This window comes from Carettochelys insculpta, chromosome 6 (genome assembly GCF_033958435.1).
Source record: "Carettochelys insculpta isolate YL-2023 chromosome 6, ASM3395843v1, whole genome shotgun sequence".
Lineage (NCBI taxonomy): Eukaryota > Metazoa > Chordata > Testudines > Carettochelyidae > Carettochelys > Carettochelys insculpta.
In genome coordinates, this window is record NC_134142.1 from 113,356,820 (window position 1) to 113,369,807 (window position 12,988).

The 12,988-nt window shown below is 50.1% G+C and overlaps 1 protein-coding gene across 3 annotated transcripts in view; it reads right to left on the reverse strand.

Annotated features, from left to right (window-relative positions):
- Positions 1-4,608: 4,608 nt before the first annotated feature.
- The window catches only part of CD151 (CD151 molecule (Raph blood group)), a 59,156-nt gene continuing 50,776 nt past the window's right edge, over positions 4,609-12,988 (reverse strand). For all 3 annotated transcript variants that reach the window (XM_074997858.1, XM_074997857.1, XM_074997859.1), the window contains exon 9: positions 4,609-12,633. In XM_074997858.1, coding sequence (XP_074853959.1) covers positions 12,574-12,633 — 60 coding nt within the window. In that variant the 3' untranslated portion in view covers positions 4,609-12,573. The remainder of the gene's footprint in view (positions 12,634-12,988) is intronic.

Below are 12,988 nucleotides of genomic sequence, written 5' to 3' on the forward strand. Positions count from 1 at the left end.
CCAGCAATGTTTACAAGGAGCTGCTTAGGAGAGCAGGCGGCAGTTGGTTTCTGACTGGTAAAGGGGAAGGATCAGTTTTCAGGAGGGTTGCATCTTGGGCAAAGCAGTGCTGAGTAGGCAAGGGAGAGGGTGTTCTGGCCTTATACCTGCCAGCTCCTAGGCTTTGATACAAGGGCTGAGAAGATGCAAGAATCATGTGGAAGTGGCTCAGGCTCAGGGAACAGGACTGGTTAAGAGGAGTGAAGGAGGGCAGAACAAGCTTGCTACCATAGGGTCCTTGGGTGGGGATCCAGAGCAGTGGGTGGGCCTGCCCCCCAATCCTCCTTTCACTGCACTTTGCCACACTGTGGCGTAGCCTATACAGATTGCATCTTGCGTCAGAGGCAGGGGCCAGACTTTGGGGCTGCACTTGGCCACGGTGGCAGATGTAAGAACTGAGGATTTCTGATATTCACTTCCACCCCCAAAGGCGTCAAACCGGCGTAGTGGTCACTGCCAGAGGGCAGTCTACTGAAGAGGATGCCATGGGCTGAGGAGTGATGTGGTCCCAGAGCCAGAAGGTGGAAACAGCAGAGCAGAGTGCCAATGGCCAAAACAAGAGCCAGAAGGCAGTACACTCAATGGCCAGAGCTAATTCCCTGTGTGACCAGCAGGAGGCGTTGCAATGGTGAGCCAACCCTGGTACAGGAGGGTACAGATGAGCTGATCACCTGAGTGTGACACAGCGGGAATGTGAGTCTCCTGGGCCTGTTTTCAAACAGGTGAACAGGGAAGTCTTTCCCCTCTCACCTCTAGTTAGCAGGAATGTAGTTGAGAGGCAAGAACTTGGACTATAAACTGTTTGGGAGCAGAGATTGTCATTTGCTCTACCTGTGGTATTCCTGAGGAAGCAGAGAGTCTTAGGTATCAAGGAAATTATTTTCTTTAACAATTGCATCTGCAACATTACGGATGAAGACAGATGCCGGTTACATTTACACTTACCGGGAGATTGACCCAATCGGGCTCAACCTTCCAGGGTTCAATTTCACACTCCTAGTGTGGCCATACACAATCAAACTATCATGGTCCAACATTGACCCCTGTATTCCTCATTCTCGTGAGCAGTAAGGTAGATAGATGGGAGCATTTCTCCCGTCAACCTCCCTCAGAGAAGACAACCAGATAAGTCCATCACAGATACGTCAACTCCAGCTACGCAGTTAGTGTAGCTGGAGTTGCAGATCTAGGATTGAATTTAAGGTCTAATGTCGACCTGCCCTCACTATCTTCCTCAGAAACTGTGTAGTTGCCACCCTGTCTCTAGCCTGCTCCAGTTAGAGATCTGCAGGGCCCGCAAGGTGACACTGTGCTACAGTATATGTGTACAGTACCTAGCACAATAGGCCCCGCACTTCCACTGAGGACTAGTGCTAGCAAAATAGAAGAAGGAACACTTCCAAAGGGGGAGAGAGGGAACTGTTTAGCTACAGTCATATATGCTTTCCAGAAACCTTCTGCCTCAAAAACAAACAGACTGGAGTGAACAAAAAAACCCAGCAGTCCTGTGGCATGCTAAAGACTAACAGTTTTATTTATTAGGTAATGAGCTTTTGTGGGTAAGACCTGCTTCATTGGCTTCACCGTGCTTCAGTTTCCCCATCAGTAAAATGATGAGAATACCTCACATGAGGATTGTGGGCCTTGCTAAATGATTGTGAGAGTCCCTCCAGCAAAACGGCTATAGGAAGCAACTAGGGTAATCTTATCCTTCCAGTTCAGTGCAAAAGATATAGGGTGGAATTATTTATAGTGCCTAAAAGTGATCAGAGCCTTGGCTTGAAAATTAAAGTGGACCCACCAGGATTAGAGAGGAAAGCAATCCCTGTGCTGTGGAATCACCTGCTGACAAGCTCGACATTCCTGGCAGAGGCAAGAATCTCCTCCTGTGTCTCCAGTGTGGCTACTGTGGCCTCATGTAGCCACCAGGGACTTTTCCTGTGGTCACAGCCGTCCTTGGTGATGCTTGGTGGGGGCAGAGGAGCACAAAGCTGTGACTCCTCTATGGCCGTTCCCAGGGATTGTTCCCTGTCCTCCTCTGCAGCCACAAATGCCAGAGGAGCAGGCAGCCAGTGTGAGTGCCCCACCTTCCTGGGGCAGTGAGATCTGGGTTTCTGGCTACAGCCCTGGGATCACAGGCAGCAGGATCTGGCCATGTGGCTTAGTCCCTCTGCTGTGCAGCTCTAGGTGCAACTGCAAGCTCACCCCTCACCCTGGCCCCCACTGCCTCCCTATCTACCTCTCCATCCAGGCCTTAATTTGTCCCCAATCTTGCAGGGGCCGAGTAAATCTGCTTTGAAGAGCAATTGTATATTTGGTCATATACCTAGTAAATCTGCTGTGAAAAATGTTTAAAAATATTATCAGATCCAAAAAAGCCTGAAAAAGCAAAAGAAACAAACATTAGTATGTGCAATGCACCTTATTTTGTTTCTATTCCATTTGGATACATTTAAAAATAGAGAACTGTTCATTGTTACTGTGGAATCTGCAAAAAAAACAAACAAATCCTTGTGCAAATAAATTTCAGTGCTTTGGGCATGTATATGTGCATATTTATTTGTTTTCTGTAAAGTTAATTCTTTTTAGGAAAAATTGTCAGTGGTCACTAGCAAAAGTTGGTGGCCATACTCTAAGGCCACTAAAAATGTTCTTGCAAGAATCCCCACTTAGACATCCCGTCGGTAAGAGCGTCACATGCTGTTTTGTTGCTGCTGGTATCTGAGACCAGGTCAGCTGAAACTCCAGAGGAACTCAAGTGTAAGCGAGTCAGTGTGTCTTTGCCAACTGAGCAGTTTCTATGGTGACAAATTAGTTGGGTGGGTGGGGAGAGGCATTTTAGTTGAACCCTTCATTCTGAGCAAATTAGGAAATCAAAAGCTAACTTGTAAAAGATGCTGCGCTCCCCTGGTTCCCCTGCAAACTCTCTTCCCTGCCACCTCCACTTCCTTCACTGCATGGCAGGAGAACGTTGCCTCTGCTGACTGGCCAGCCAAAATAAAGGAAAGTTGGGTTGGGTGGTGGGAGAGCTGGAGATGTCTCAAGCATGAGAAAAAGAGCTGATCTGAAAGTCTTGCTTTCCCCTCTTGTGGCTGTACTGTAACAAATCTCTGGCTATGTGGGACACCGTGGTTGTCACTATGCTGCACACTGTAGCCACAACTGCAGCCTGGAATCCACCCCCATCCTCCTTTTCCAAACCAGAGGACTGTGTTCCATGCATGGCAGGAGCCTATTGCTGAACTGCTATCGGTATGTGGCCTAGGACGCACAGCAGAGCCTTTCCGAATCAGGACAGTACAGGCCAGCCAGTTAATTACAGTAATTAACTCTGTAAAGCATTTGGGGGGGAACAGTTTGCAAGACATTGGCTACACATTACGTATCTTATTTGTATACCTCCTTGTCTAAGCACAGTCAGGGCAGGTCACTGCTTGGATGGGAGACGTTCAAGAACGCACAGATGTTGCAAGAAATAATGCTTGTGACTCAGTCTGGGGCACTTTTCCCCCTTAGTACTGAACAAATGCCCCAGCATGGCGCTACAAGCACTTCTTTCCCGGAGGGAACACAGCATGAGCCATGTGTCTCCAGTGTTCTCCAAAGTCCCAGCTTCCATTTTAACAGAGTTTGTCTCAAGCTGTTGCAATTGCAAAGAAAGCCCTGAACATGCAACCTAAGTACAGCCAATGCCACAATGGTTCCCTGAGTGCGCAGAGAGCCTGAAACAATAGCGCTGAAGAGCAAGCTGTCCTCAGTGAGTGCTAATTTAGAGGCCAATGATGGTAATTTACATACACCAGTGTTAACTTATATCACTCTTCTCCATAACATGTATCAGTAGAGAGGATGTACATTGCAAACACCTACATAGTCTCTGGGGTGAGCCCTTATTTTGGCAGGCTTTTTAAAGCACCTGGCTGAATGGAAAGGGGATGCTGGCAGTTATGTTTTCCTGAGGGTGGCTTTGCTGCCCTGAGTGTGGGAAATCCTGCCCCATAGTATGTTTGAAAGGAACCAGCACTTAGAGTGGGAACACAGATCTCTTTCCTGGCCATGCAGCAATCTTCCCTTCAGTGTGACTAATGGCAGTTCTGCATGCCTGGCCCCGGAAAGTTATTGTCTATACCACCAAACAGCAATTAGAAAGAGAGAAAGCAACTGATCTGAGTGGGCTCAGTGTGTGAATTTCTTTCCATTAATATAGGAACTGGTTACACTGCCAGGGAACTGTCTTTTACAGTGAATAAGAAGGTTTTAAATCCGTTTGCTTAATGGTTGACTGACAATGCTTCATTGAATACATTTGTCGGGTACCGGCCATCCCTGCTGCTCATGATTATAGCTCATAGGAGTGAATAAAACCCCAAAGGAATGTACCTTTTCTAGGGACTCCGCATCGATCTGCTTTCTAGTGTCTAGTCCTTCTTCCCTACCAGCAATCCAGGAGATGTCACCAACACAGCTGCACCCCTAGTCACGATATGGCTTTTAAATAGAGCGGCTGCCATAACTAGTGTTTTTCCTGCAGTAACCTCTCTCCAAAGAGGAAAGTGACACAGTCGGTGGTTCTCATAGCTGCACTTTAATAGTATGGAAATAGGCCAGGTTACAAAGAGCAGAAGAGGCAAGCCCCAGTTGCTATTTAACATCATACAGCAGCTCACAGGGCCACCCGTGAGCAATATTAGTCAGCGGTGCCAGGAGCAAGAGGTGCACTTCACAGGCACATGCATGGCCAATGCCAGCCAGTGCGTGTCATGTGCAGCATCTCAATCCCTGGGCCAGCCAAGCTAACCATTACACTGTGAACCAAAGGCAGCTGGCAGAGGAACGCAAACAGGTGCCATGATAGTGGGCTCCCATCACACAAATCCCGATTTCAGTGTCACCCTCTCTCCACATTAGTACAAAAACAATTCTACAGGAAAACAGTCCTGCCTCAAAGCACCATTCTGTAGCTCCGGCTCCGGCACCGTTCTGTTCTCCAGGAAGCAGCGAGCTTTGCTGAAAGCCGCTGAGAACTCCGAGAGGAGGGCAGAGCATGAGTAGGCAGAGTCATCGTTTCGAAGGCTAGAAGAGATATGGCTTTTCTGCGACCAGCTCATCTGTCCTGTGTAACATGGGACCTTGGACTTCCACAAAATAATTCCTGCTGGATCAAGGGGAGGAAGGCTATCATGGGCTGCCCGACGGGCAGAGAAAGGTAGTGTTGGGGGGGCATGTCTAGAATCTGTGCAAAGGAGCCGGGGGAAGGGGCGGGAGGCAGCAGGCACAATGCCGAGGGACATCATAGGCTGCAAAACAAACAAGCCATACACAGTCAATGGGGAAACCCTCCAGGTTAAATAGGAGCCATGGAAGGACTAAGGTGCTCTGCAGTGGTCCCAGCGTGTGCTCCTAGCTTGGTATCCCTTTGGAAAGGGTCTTCAGCTGTGCCCTCTCACCAGTCACTTTCATGGCTGCTGGCGATGATGCTACAAGGTGTCTGCTTCACTAGCAGGGACATACCTACTGGTGCCCTCCGCAGCCCAGCACCAAGGCTGTCCCTCCTGGGGATGGCAGGGGCGGGGAGGGCGGCTGAAGCTGTGGGGGAAAGGGGTTGCCAACTCTCCCGAACCGGACACCATTACTGCAGCGACAGTCCATGCAGGAGAGTTAGCAACCTGAAGCGGGGCTGGGAGGGAGGTGCAGGCCGGAGGAGCAACAGGCAGCTGCACAGCCAGCCTGTGAGAAACACCACCTTGAAAGTGCTGCTTCTCTCCAGCCACCTGCTGTGTGGCTGCCCCCTGCTCAGTCCTCCAGCCCACGAGGGCCCACCTGGTTAGTGGGGGGCTGAGTGTTAAGCCCTGGGGAGGCAGCCAGACCAGTGCTGAGTGTGGAGGCTGGGAGGAGGCCAGGGGATGGGGCAGGGAGCAGCCAGGGATAGGACAGGAGGCCTGAGCCCCTGGGCAGCATGCAGGTATATAGGGCACCATGAAATCTGGGGTAATTTGGTGCCCCAGATTTTGTTGTGCCCTATGCAGCTGTATGTTTTGCCTACTAGCACGGATGGCCTGTTCACCAGCTAGCACTTGCTAGGCCTGAGCCTCTGCTCAGTTAGTCCCGGGTGGGTCAGGCAGCACTACTGCCATTCAATGGCTTTACCCAAGCCTGGAGCTCAGAACCAGGCTGGTCGAGAACAGCCAGCAGGATCGCCGTGAAACAGTGACAATGGCTCAGGCCAACAGAGCCAGGCAAGAGAACATCTCATCCAAGACAGCTCTTCTCGCAAGGTGACTTTCAAATACGTCCCTCTATTGCCTGGTGAGTCACCAGCCATGACACCTGTTCCTGAGGGCTACTCCCCTCTAGAGGTGGCTGTGGGGTTTGCTGGGACCACATCCCCCTACCATAGACATCAGAGGCAGCAGGCCCAGGCCCAAGGAAGGGAGAACAATCAATGCACAGGGCTGCTGGAAGGTGCTAATGAGACATTTCTGTCCCTGCTCTGATGCCAAGCGGAATGGCTTTGGTGGGCGCTCTCCCAGCCAAGGGGTATAGTTAGGCAAAGCAATTGGCTCATGCGACCATGTGGAGTGGTTTGCTAAGAAGCATTCTACTGCTGGGAGCAGCACAGCAGGCCTTGGGGGTTGGGGGGGCTTCATAGCAGAGCTGTGCTAGCAAAGGCCTCCTGGCTCCTCCTACCACCCATCCAGCGTCAGCATTCCCACCAACCCCACTGCACTGCACGCTGACATTCAGCAGCTTCTTTTACCTGTTGGACACAGTAACGCAAGAGTTTATTGCTGGAGGTGGGGGTCCCTGCAGGAAGGGTAAGAGGCAATGGACTGAGTAGAGTCAGAGCCAGTGCAACTGGAGAACTAGCTAGCACTGACCTTCAGCTGTAGCTATTCAAAGCTCTACCCTAACCAGACTAAAAGTGCACCCCCTCCAACAAGCTTATTGTAGGTTAATGAGCTAGGGGAAGGGAGCCTGAGGCAGGCAAGCTGGTCTTGGGGATGCAGTAACAGAGAGAGTAGTTGAGCCAGGAGTGGGTAGTCAGGCTGGTGAGGGGCAGACCCAATGGAGAAGGGACAGCTGGGTTATTGAGAGGCAAGTGGCAATGGGGCAGGGAAGAGGAGTCATCCCAGGAAGGATTATCCTAGGAAGACTGGTTTGTATTCCAACACTTCCAAGGGGAGCAGAGATTCTGCCATGTGACCACTGGGCTCAAAGAGCTAAACCTGTTCTAACCACCATGAGCATCACAATAAAGGGTAACTGGCCTAAAGCAAGCTCAAGCCACAAAGATGAATGAGCTCACCTCAAGCTGAAGGCATTCAGGAAAGCACTGTGGGTTATTGGTGGCTGGGCCAGTTCCACTGCATGAGACCAGCCAAGGGAAGGACCAAAGCTAGGAACATGCACAAAGGACAGGCGGCGGGCAAACCAATATTACACAGGGTGGTTTGAACAGGTTTCTGCTCTCATGGATGCAGTTTAGGCCTGAGAATATTGCACTACTTCCCCATTCGCCAGGCAGTCTGCCACAACAAAAGCTATCGTACAACAAGAAAACGTAGATTTCACTCTAGCAGTGGCTGACGTCCCTCTGTCAGCTGAGGGGAGCAGAGGCTTTTCTACTTGGACTCCTCTGGAGGGAGGTGCCATATGCCTTCCTTGGGTAAGGCAGTTACTCACATTAGGCCTAGCCTGCAAGAACTGGGCTGCAGCAACACTCCATGCGATGCCCAGCACTGGGGATGGCGAGTGCCACTTTGTAGTCAGAGAGATTACCAGCAGGCGTTTCTCCAAGCGTTCCCTTTTGTTCCTATCACATTGGCCCAGGGCTAATAAGGGTGGTACTTGTGGTTCACATTTTTTTTTAATTGCTAAAGCAAACACAGGATGAGCTCAGAGCTGAACTGCAGAGATGCTGCCAGACTCGTTTGCTCCTGCACTCAGTGCACCTGTCCATGGCTGAGGCTAGACTGCTGTGCTATGCCAAGGGCATGGATGTGCCCAGGCCACAGACACAGGAATGCATTCCTGCAGCACAGGCCCCAAGACAGAAGCAGAGCTCCTCATATGGGACTACAATGGTGCTGCATCCCACTACCCTACAGCCTGTAATGCAAGTCCCTGACCCGGGGTGAAGGACTTCAGTTATGTTTAGCGTACGTGGGTGCAGCTGATGGTCAGACAGCCGAGCAGAACTACCCGTAGAACAGCGTGTGCTGTCCAGTGGTTAGACTCACTGTTCACATACATTGTGCCTGTTATTGCTGACAGGGCTTGAACACAGCCCCTGGCAGTCCCGAGGCAGCAGCATTCACAGCTGAGCTGGGTAGGAGCTGCCCACTGGCAGTGCCTATGGGAGCTGTACTGAGCTTGTCTCAGCTGTCACTCCAAATGTGTCATAGACAGCAGGGCTTTTCCCACTATAGCAGCAACTATGAAGTGGAGCCTGCTGAAAAATACTGTAATACACACTGTTCAGCATATGTGCCTCTGCCTTGCACGGAGTCCAAACACCGCTGCATGCTCTCACTTCAGAGCCTGGACCCAGGATATCCTGAGACCTCCCCTTTCATGGGAGCTGTGGTTGCTCAGCGCCCCGCAAGACCAAATCCCTAGGAAGCTGGCTAAACACTGCCATAGTATTAATATCCCCTGCTTCCCCTATCAGCTTGTTCAGGTTTGAAGGACTGGCTGTATCCCTTCTTTATCCCATTCCAATCTCCCTATTTATTCATCCCTGACTATTTACAGTAGGTACTGTATACTATGCACACTTGTGCCCATGCCCTGGGCCGTATGCTTCAGCATGGGTCACATCTGAAGCCTAAGAAAGCTGATGGCAGTTTTTCCTATAGAGAGCCTTGAGCTCTGGATCAGGTGGGACTTAGTATTCTAAACTTTGGTTGGCTTTTATGGGGGAATAATGGCTCTCAGCACTTTGCAGAATCAGCTACCCAGGAGCACAAAGCTTCAACAGCTCCCAAGATCCGCCAATGCTCAGCTCTCCAAAATCACATTCTGTAGATCAGCAATTTTCAAGCTTTTCTCTATGGTGATCCCCACTCCCACTTAACCAGGGAGGAAAGGTAGTTTGTTGTGATTTCCTCGTTCGTTTGCAATCCGTTTGAGGTTCATGATCCCCAGATTGAGAACTCTGTTCTCCAGCTTTGGCCCATTTTCTCGGGGACTGTTCCTGTCCTGAGATCCTGCAACCCCACAACTGCCCCTGTTACCGCTTTGGTCTTATTACAAAGGGTAGGTAAAGAGTCTTTAGCTTTATTGTCTATTGGCCAGCAACTTAAATCAAGTTTAAAAGAACGGCATGAATATTACAGGAGGGAAATATAAAACAGTTCAGTGGACACATTGTGTCTAGTCACTCCTTCCCTCTGGACAACATGTCTTCCAAGGAGTGGGTACAGACAACTCCCAATGCATGCTTAAGTAACTAGAAATATTGCTTCAAGCAGTGTCCTCAGCATTTTCCTTTTCATTAACAGTCAACTTCAAAGGAACTGACGTGTAAAATTACCAATAATTATCGAGTTTTATCTTCGAGAGCACCCTGCAATAATTTAGGTTTTCTTTCCTCCTTTTCACCGCCCCCGAGACAAAAAACACCCTCCCTCACACTCTTTGCCTGTCTTAGCAACTAGTATTATTTCTTGTTGCTGTTGCATTATGAATTATCAGTTTCAACTGCCCTGATTTTTTTAAATCTCATCACCTTTTAATCCATCACTGGGAGGCTTCTGCTATAAGGAGCACAGAGTCCTGATGATGTAACAGGCCCTGAGGGATGCTGGGGAATTCCACAAGTGTGAACTGTCTGGCTGCAGGGCTCAGGATATGCTCAGAGTCACAACAAACTCCATGACAAAAGGCCAAGGAAGGGAATAAGATACTCAGTTTATAACGTCTTCTTGCAGTGAACAGACTTGCTCCACCCATGCTCCACCTCTGCTCACTCTTAGCGACAGAGGAAGTATCTCTGAGGACACACTTATTTCTAGACACTCCAGGCTGGGACTCTCAAGAGGAAATCCAACCCACACAGCCTGGCACTTCCCAGCATGTGCTTTTACGTTATCACGTCACACTGGATCTGCTGTCCCGTAGGCCTGAGAGGGTGTAATTGGTATGAGGGATGGGATTTGCAGTTGCTGACCATCAGGGAGTAATTACATGCCGCAGTAGCTTGTGATTTCTCCCCTCCGGCACCAGGACCACAGAGATGTCTGTAACGCAAAACGTAACTGGAACACGGAAGGGCGTGGACGCTGTCCATCTGCTGCTGTGGTGGGTGGCACAGTGAATCCACTGGGGCAGGGGTCACCGGGCACAGGACACTGTGTTGCATCTGGGGTCACTGACTGTGCTCATGCTGGAAAGCAGCCAGGAGTGGCTTGTTGTGAAACGGAGATCAGCATTGCAGCATCTGGGGAGGACAAGGACCACGGTCCCTCAGCTATGTCTGGAGGGCTCTCAAAGGAACATTCAGGTGGCAAGCCCAAGGATGGTTTGGATTTCTAAAAAGGTGACCAGAATTGCAGCCCCTCCCTCTCACAAGGACTATACTTCAGGGCCCTGAACCACAATGGCCCGGACAGGACACAACTACACAGAATTCCCAGTAGTCAACCTGCTTCTAGGTACGTCAGAGAGTATGCCATCGAGCATCATGGTGCCTGCACCAAACCCAAAGGCTAAGCTTCCTGACACCCCCAGGCACTGAAATGTTTTAAAGCATTTTCCCATAGCCCACATGAACGTTTCCCATACTGCAGCTTCTAGTCTATGCTGCTCCCTTCAGGAAGTAGTCACCCACTCTACAGCACTGAGCTAGCTAGCAAGGCCAGCAGGGGCCTCCTGATCTGACCTCCTGCACAACTTGGCCAGAGAACTCCACTCAGCAGCTCCTGCATCAAACCCAGCTCTGAGGGTTAAGCTTCCCCACATTGTTTTAAGGAAGTATCAAATGCTGATTTCATTTCACATCAGAGACAATTACCCATTTTGGCATTCACGGACCAATTTTCACCCCTCCATCTCTAAAAGGCGCTATGTAAATTTCACAGTTGCACCAACTGGTGTGTGCAAAGGCTGTTAAGTGCCCCTGTGCCAGGTCTATCCTTTGGGAGCACTGGTAGTTCCCAGCAACATACCTGGGGCAGCAGAGCAGCAGCCAGGAATTCAGGTTCACACCCACTTGGCATCAGGCTCCACAGCCAGAGAGAGAAATTATGGTGGCAACATGCACCTAGTGCCATGAAAGTACCACAAAATCTAGTGGAATCACCATTGCATTTACACTTAATAATCTGCAGCAACCAGATAGTTAACTAGCATCCCCTGGTACCAGCAACTTGCCAAGTGTATTTTGCAATGGAATGAAGCTGCCCCTTCAGGTTATGAGGTGAGAGGAGTGAGAAAGCTGGGTTACAGGTTTAATCCGAGCCAAAGAATGACTGACTGATTAATGAGAAGGGAGGCCTGTACACAGCCCTTAGCGCGTTTCCTCTGCAGCCTCCATACCTGTCTCTCTTGGGCAGAAATTAATCCACAAGGCTGGCAAGTATCTCATTGCATAAGAGGGTTTCTCTGGGGAGTAGTGTTCCAGGAAGCCATTCTGGCAACTGAAAAGGCAAAAGATTTAAAGAGGCACATGGCAAGGTACAGCACTTCCCCCACAAGGATCAATTATATACACCCCACTGTAGGGCCTGCCAGACAGGGAGCAGGAGAGGGACAGGTTAATTTTTTCCATTTACATTGAAAGCCACTAAATAAAAATAAACCACAGAGAATCTGAAAATGATTGAACATCCCCCCATTTACTGAAGGCAAAAGGCCCCTGTTCTCTCAAGGGGCCCTACGCCAAAGCAAGGAGGCTTTGAGGAAGAAGGGGCAAGGTCACTGAGTAACCCCAACCAGCCACATTGTCGGGTAGATCAGAGCTCTGGCAAGTCCTCTTCCTGTTGGAGAGATGGGGAGAGGGGACGGCAGTAACTGACAAGAGCAGGCATGGATGGAATATAACTCTCAGAGTATGGACACGGCCCAAGGGGAACCTTAAAGATGTCAAAAGATGGGGTGTGGGTTCCCATCCAGCACAGAGACATCACCTGTCCTCATGGTCAGTGCATCGACTGCAGAGACGTCTATCAACCACAGCAAACCAGTGTTCTTCTGTGGAATCTTGATACCTTAATGGCTGAGCCGCCCGTGATCTCCCTTTGAGGTTACAACACGGGCCTAGTTTGGCAAAGCTTCTCGCACGGAGGAATCCACAGTTGAATTGCTCCAGAGCACACAGGGACCCCCTGAACTTCTGGCCGTCCTGTGCCACCTCAAGGAGGGTGGCCTTCTCTGGCAGAGACAGGGTAAGTGCTGGATGATCCAACAGTCATTTCATAAGGAAGGCACGTCCTCAGGTTACAGATGTTTCTGTGCTGCTGGGTAGAAACTGGTGGGGTTGGTAGACATTGTGGGTGGTGGTAGAGGGGGGAGCGGATGGATTTCCTGGTGCTCCTAGTATGGTTCTGCCTTTAAACTCTTGTATAAGCAGCAAGTGAAGATCATCCCAAAGATCTAAAAGGTGAGGAGATAAGAGACTGAGAAACAGGATGCACGCTTAGGGGCAGCTATCTAAAGATGGATCTATGCATCCTACCAGCTAACAGCCCAGTCTGACTCCTCCATCCGACACAGGCCCTGACGCACCACCCACAACTCCCACTGAAGTCATCAAGAAGCATGTATTCAGCACCTCTAGAAATCATGCCCACTGGGATCTCAAGCATCTGAGGATTGGCTCTACTTCCAGGAGCGCTAGCAGGGGAGGTATCTGGCTGCATGTAGTGAGGATGAAGAGAAAGCAGCTTGTAACATTGCCACTGGACCTTGACTGCACTGGGGTGCTCGAGAGACGAGGTGAGCCTTTGGG